General features: G+C 34.5%; 1 protein-coding gene across 1 annotated transcript; it reads left to right on the top strand.

Moving 5' to 3' along the window:
* The first annotated feature begins 1,334 nt into the window (after window positions 1-1,334).
* LOC127840558 (uncharacterized) lies at window positions 1,335-3,590 on the top strand. The gene is made up of 4 exons (XM_052368970.1): window positions 1,335-1,805; window positions 2,601-2,657; window positions 2,858-2,989; window positions 3,335-3,590. The coding sequence occupies exons 1-4, from the start codon at window positions 1,335-1,337 to the stop codon at window positions 3,479-3,481; spliced, it is 807 nt and encodes a 268-aa protein (XP_052224930.1). The 3' UTR covers window positions 3,482-3,590.
* The last annotated feature ends 3,755 nt before the right edge of the window (window positions 3,591-7,345 follow it).

Raw genomic sequence — 7,345 nt, 5'->3', positions numbered from 1 at the left:
AGCAAGCAACGAGCTTTACAAGCAGAGAGAAAGAGAACGAAATCAACAAAGAAAAGAGACAGGCCAGTTCAAATCCGTTGAAAATATGACGCCAAGAGAAAAACGCCAAGTAAGAAAGAGATGGCGCCAAAACTCCAGAGAATATAGAGAAAGAAAGAAGACATCTGCACACATCCTAACACCCCCAACATCTCCTAATACCAATGATGAAGAGAATCCAAATCCTATACCCGAAGATAACCGACGCTCCCTGTCAATGAGCAGAAGTCTGGCCAGGAAACGGAAGAATCAGAAGGCTAAATGTTACCGACAAAATTCAAAGCTACTTATTTAATTAAAATGTCAGCAACGTCTAACCGAAAGATACAAAAAAAGATATTATCGTCTGAAGAGAAAAGTAAATGATGTAAACAATGATGGCAATCATGATCAAGATGACAAACCAGTTGTCAGGAAAGGCATACTTCTTGTATAAAAGCATGATAAATAACATTAGGCGCAGATACACTACCGCTAAATCAAATAAAGAGAGGCGTTTTATTGCAAGTTTAGTAGCCAGAAAACGCATATTAAAGCAATATGGTCTAATCACATTTGTTAAGTCAACGCTTTCCATGTCAAGGAGACATCTACAAAAGAAACCACTGAGAAAACCAAATGTCAAGAGTTTGCAAATGAAGTCAGACGTAAAATCCTTTTATGAAAGAGATGACGTATCACAGCTTACAGCCGACGAGAAGTCAACAATAACAAGGAACAGAGACAAAAGACAAATCCGCATCTTAAGTGACGATCTAAAAAATCTACACTTAAAATACATCAGTGAAAAGAACACAATATCATACACATTGTTCTGTCAGCTTCGCCCGTTTTGGGTCATTAAACCTAGAGAGAAAGACCGCAAAACCTGTCTGTGCAGGATCTATGACAATATTCGTCTAAAACTGCATGCTGCTCATACAGTTGGAATGGTAAGAACAAAGGATGTCAACACTTTGGTCACAGAGATTGTTTGTGATGAAACAAACAAGTCGTGTATGTACAGAGAATGCACACAATGCAAAGATAAGGTTCCAACCTTTGACTACACCAATGATAATGTCGAACAGGTAAAATGGTTTGAGTGGAAGACTAGAAGGGAAGAAATAGTGGACAAGGGAAATGATAGATCTAGGACTGTAACAAAGACTGTAAAGGACCAAGATCAAGGTACAAGAGAAGTGTTGGCATCTGAAATAAATGCTGAAATGCAGAAAGCATGTAGGCACATATTTAACATTAGGAATCAATATAAAACACTAAAATATTTAAGATCGAATTTGACACATGAAGAAATGGTTCACATTGATTTCTCTGAAAATTATGCATGCAAGTACTCAGACGAGATCCAGTCAATGCATTTTGGAGGCTCCAGAAATCAGCTTTCTCTCCATACGGGCGTTATTTATCTTCGAGATGAAGTGATCCCAATTTGCACTGTGTCCGATTTTCTGCGGCACGATCCCGCGGGTATTTGGGCTCATCTCACACCCATTTTGAAATATGTCACAGAAGATAGGAATCTCACAAGCATTCATTTCATAAGTGATGGGCCAACTGCCCAATACCGCAATAAAAATAACATTTACTTGTGGGGACATAAGATCGCTGAGTACGGCTTCAAGAAATCTACTTGGAATTTCCTAGAAGCAGCACATGGGAAAGGTGCCGCTGATGGCGTCGGCGCTGCTGTAAAACGTGCAGCCGACCAACAGGTCATATTGAAAAAGAATGACATAACGACTTCTATCAGCTTTTATCTGGTGGTACATCTACATCCACAGTGAAAATGTTTCTGGTTGAAGAGAATGAACTGATGCTGAATTACCTAGTGACCTTCGTCCTATTCCAAGCACAATGAAACTCCTCCAGGTATACGAGTGTTTTTTAAACCCATTAAACTTTATAAAAATGCTCGTCACGTGTTACAGTTTAAATTTATTATTAGAATAATAAATACGATAACAAATAATAATAATTATCATAACAATCATAATCATAGTAATAATAATCATATTGATAAGGTATATAATTATAATGTATATCTAATTAAAATATATTGAATAACAATATTTATAATATTAACGATAATAATAAAAAGTAATCATTATTATAATGTAATTAAAATTCATATTATAATTAAAAAATAGAATGATGAATAATAATCTTAAAAATCTGTCACACTTTTTTTCACATTTCAGATGATCATTGAGGGTCCGTATTCATTCGCTACGAGAGTGGTGTCATGTTTTTGTAAGCATCTAACAACGTTTTTGTGCGACTGTTATCAGCCAGATACTCACCAGTTGCCCCCGAGAAAGGTTGGTTCCGTATTATTAGAATATAATAATCATATAAACATTTCTAAAGTTACGACAATTAACTGATGGTATTGGAACTATGACAATGTTAGGCGATTATAAACTGCAATTTTAATATAAACCCATTACTGGCAGGGGGCTGCAAAACCTGTCAAATAATATTTGTTTTCCGAATTAAAGCTTAGTTAAATTCAACCGTTTCAAAAGATGAAAACTTTAAATCTGATTTTCTGATTTCAGTTGCCAGCAGACGATGAAGGCGAGCAATTGAAACAAGCTACTGAAGAGACGTCTAAGGTAAAATTACATGTGTTTGGCCTTTCTAAAAAAATGCGCTGTTTACTAATACAAATTAAGTTTTAAGTATTTTTGTAAAAAGTATAACATGTATTAATGTGTAGCAAACATTTGTAATTACCTTCCTAGGACGTCAATTTTGCATGTCAATTACAATCAATATGCCATTTATTTGAGATTGTTTTACCATTTATTTTCAGGAGATAACAGTTCTGGAAAAAATTGTATGTGTAGAAGAATCTCTCGTTGGAGGATATGTGGTCGTAAACTATGATGGTATGCCATACCCTGGTGTTGTGCAAGCTGTCGCTGAAAATGATCTTGAAGTACAGGTTAGGCAATCTTTTTTTAAATATAAGAGGTTTATTTTGTGAATAAAAAATATACTCATTTAAATCCGCAGGTCCCTAAAATATATATTGACTTCAACATTATAATGTCAATGGCATTTATTACATACTATATAATTTTATTGTATAACAATAACTTCATATTAGATCACCTTACAATTACGACCAAATCAAATTATCTCCAAAATTTGTAAAACTTGGCCATAACTGCAATTATCGCAAAAATATCAGTATTATTGACAGATCTAAAATCTAAATAAGAGAAATTCCATGCGTCTCCATTTTCATCAATCTGTTCTATAATACATATGATATCGTTAATCTCAGGTTATGCACAGAATCGGCAGAAATCGCTTCTTCTGGCCGAGGATGGAAGATGTGCTGTGGTATAGCCAGGACAACATTATAACACTGCTCCAAAAAGAACCAGAGCAAGTTACGTCAAGACACCGACAGATACCACCTCATCTGTAGATGTTAATTGAGCAAGAACTCGGCCTATAAATGGCATTAAAACAAAACTAGCACTTTTGAGCAACCAATACTATACAACACAAATATCATATGTGTTGGGTATAAACGAAATTAAATGTTACTAGGACGTTTGTGTGATATTGGTCTTGTCAACCCTTGAAAAAAAAATCAAATCGGCATCGCCTCATGTGGCATTTTGTTTTTAGGGTTATCAAGATCAGTGTCAAACATGCTGCCATGTAATATGAATAAGCGAATTAATATGTTTATAATGTTAGCAGATGTGTTGTGTTTTACATAAATTGTTTCCAGTTTGTGTTACATGTAGCCATGTAATATGAATAAGCCAATTAATATGTTTATAATGTTAGCAAATGTGTTGTGTTTTACATAAATTGTTTCTAGTTTGTGTTACATGGTGTTATCACTACCGTTACCAAATTGAAAATACCGTTACGATTTATCATTACCGTAACAGCAAAGTTTAAGTGATTTCTAAGAATAAGGCTCATATTCTTGTTTTGTAATCTGTGACCTCAGTAAATAATAGGTTGAATATTATGTGTATGTGCAAGAGCCGTCTCAAATGTTTCGCTTGATAAATGGCAATGAAAAAGTAAAAGTGCGCATTTTTGTAGTATTTGGAAATTCTTGCGTATATGTATAAGTCTTGGGTACATTATTCATAAAATGTTTTCAAAAGCGGCTGTATTTAAAACATGAAAATGAAATTTCTTCATAAAATCGATAATTTTGTAGCACTAGCTATTATTTGTTAAATAAAGCATGTTTTATTATTTGTAACGGTAGTGATATTTTTTCTTGACAGATGTTCAATAAAATAATATGATTTTCATATTTTTTGTGATCAATTCGCCCAATACCTAAAAGGCCATGCGATTAATATATTTCAATCATATAAACCCTTCTAAACGTGTATTGCAAGCTATGTATTCACACGTATCAAGTGGTTTCTCTCGTACGTTTTTTATATATTGACTGGGTCGCAGTTTAAAAGAGGGAACAGGTGGTTCCTGAAAACGGTTACACGCATTCAAGACATCGTTAGCCACATAATCACCCAATCGCACGACACTTTCCGGGTCAGCGTCTGAGTTCAAGGGAATAGAATCTTGAACTTGTTTCTCTACATATAGGGCACATGACTGCAGTTATAGTTTGGAAATACTCCTATTTTGAAAAGTGCACCTTTGTTTTTCCTAGTGCGATTGTTTTTATAACTGTGCTGAGATTTCTTATGGAGTGATCTCATTTTGAATGGTATTTTAATGAATGAATATCAATATTTGGTGCATGTATTGTGTAATCAAAGGGGAATATACAGCTGTAAGACTGATTGATATTGTCAAAAATCATTTTATACATTTGAAATATAACTTGTGCTTCTCTACTAAATAGAGTCAAAAGTTGTGAATAGGAACACTATTTTTGGGGGATTATTTCTGTTCTGGTTGTTTCCCTTGAATTGTGTGAAATTTTGGAATTACTATAAATATACAAACAAAAAACAGGATACAGTCCAGAAATGTTGCATTTAATTCATTAAACATTATACTTCAATATAACAAAAGCTTTTTGTTTTATCATGCATATATTAAAAAACTTAAGGTGGCAGGGGATATATCAGTGAAAGGGGGGTCCTATGGTCTTTAAAAATCAATTAGGTATTTATAAGACGTATTTCTTGTGTTAGATTTAAGATTTTGGAAAAAAAAGCATCGAAACTCATGACAGCTCTGTAGCAAGGAAATGTTGAATCTTGAAAAAGGAGGTTTCACTTTTGGCGGAAGTCAATATTTCACGCTTCAGAAACAGAACAGAGCTTTGAAGGTAAATTGTGAAAAATCTAAACATATGGGAGACACTTTTCTTGGAAAATAAACACAGCGCAGGGATGAAATTAATGAGTAATGTAGCCAAACTAGGATTGCATTCTGTTTGAATGTGCTGTGCATGCCATGAAATGGGTCAAATTTCTAAATTTTTCATTAAAAATGAGGTGGGCGGGGGGGGGGAAAGACCAAGGGTCATAGTTTCACAAGTGAAGAAGCCAGCCTTGTCTTTGGTTGTATTTTCAATGTATGTTGCCTATGTTATGACACTGACACAAAAATGCTTTCTTGTGTCACTTTCTGTTTTGATGAAATGGATTTGACTGTTTGCGGCCTTTCGGAACTTGAAATTTGGTCAAAAATTTATCCCCTGCCTCCTTTATATGACTGTTATCATGTGATTTCGTTTTTAAAATATTGTTGTCTTATTTCCAAAAGATGATTTCACAACTAATTGTATTGTCTTTAATATTTTGCTTTGTGAGATTTGCCTGATATGCTGAGGTTTCTTACCAAAGTATTACCTGGTTCTGATACTATTGAGAATATTGGCAAAAAATGTCAAGACTCAAGTGATTTATCATCTTTTAATCTAAGGTACCTCAGATGAGCAGGAGACTGCTGAACCTGATGATGTTGCAGACTTTGACGCAGAAACTTAACAAATCAATGATCAATACTGTTAAGATGACAACAGTGGTTACTGTTCACATTTTCAGGAGGAAGGAGACAATGAGAAAAAGATAATCAATTATTTGAATTCCAATCTCTATTCGGATATTTGGTAATATATAGTAATATATAGTAACATACTTGTTATATGAATTAACTAGATAGTACATACTTGTTATATGTCATTATGATATAAATAAATACTATGTGTAACCGTCATTTCATTTTGTGTTATCTCCCTTTTTGTTTGGTCTGACAAACGCTCATCCGGTCTGACAGAATTAGTCAATCCGTCAGAACATATGTCTGACAACAATCTGGAAGTTTGGTATTGTCTGCGTGTGAATTGCAAAACATTAATTTTCCGGCATGCTTTCATTGTCTGTTCACAGATTTATTAATGAGACGTATTGTTTGGTAGTGATAAAAGAATCACTTCAAAGTAAAGGAGCTTAATCCGAAAACAATGATATTTGCAAAATCAAATATACAACAACAACACCAATATTTATTAACTTTTAAGCATTCCGCGTTATATTGTAGTTGCAGTGTAATTAAGAATACGCAAACAAGTTGAAAAGGTACATGCAAATGGTAGGTACACAATACAGAAGGGACAATATAGTATTTAATGATCGGTGACTTAAAAAACTAAGTACGTATAGCATGTTAAATATTGTTAGCATTTACCTAGGGACATATCTAGACAGAAATGAGTTCTTCTGCAACGTGTTTAGCTTCAAAGAGTACACACCTACAGATGCTCAGTAGCTTGAAGTGTGATTATGAAAATTAGAGCGAAGTTGCATGTTTCTTCGTCATGCTGCTTTGTGTACCCCCTCCCCGCACTCCTGCCCCTCTGGACTGGTCAACACAATCAGCGCGAAGTTGTCAAAGGCAAACGTATTGACTGTGTTTTCAAACCTTTATAACACGTGTTCGTCTATGGCATTTCGAGGATTAAGCACATTTTCAAAAAATATCACCAGACTGACGTGACTCCCCCTCCCCTCCCCCTGTTTAACAGCGCTCAGTACCTTTTGTGATCATAGACCTTTGAGTTTCCCTCGTGTACCATATTTGTTTTAGGACCTGACTTGAGTATCCGAGGAAATTTCGTTTATTTTGAATACATTGTTTACAGATATATTTTTACACAGCTAATTATACAGGAAGGATACAAACTGAACTGTTTATTTTATGTACTAAAAATGGCTGTATTCAACAAATGGAAATAACTTTCTCTATACAGTTCGCGCCAGCAATGTGTAAGCTTATTCATTATCGGCTCAATCCCCGGGGGATTGAGAGGTTAAATGAGCTTAACTTTTTGAAATTT

This window comes from Dreissena polymorpha, chromosome 8 (genome assembly GCF_020536995.1).
Source record: "Dreissena polymorpha isolate Duluth1 chromosome 8, UMN_Dpol_1.0, whole genome shotgun sequence".
Lineage (NCBI taxonomy): Eukaryota > Metazoa > Mollusca > Bivalvia > Myida > Dreissenidae > Dreissena > Dreissena polymorpha.
Note: the sequence above shows the minus strand (reverse complement) of the source record. Positions and strands in the feature narration are given on the sequence as shown.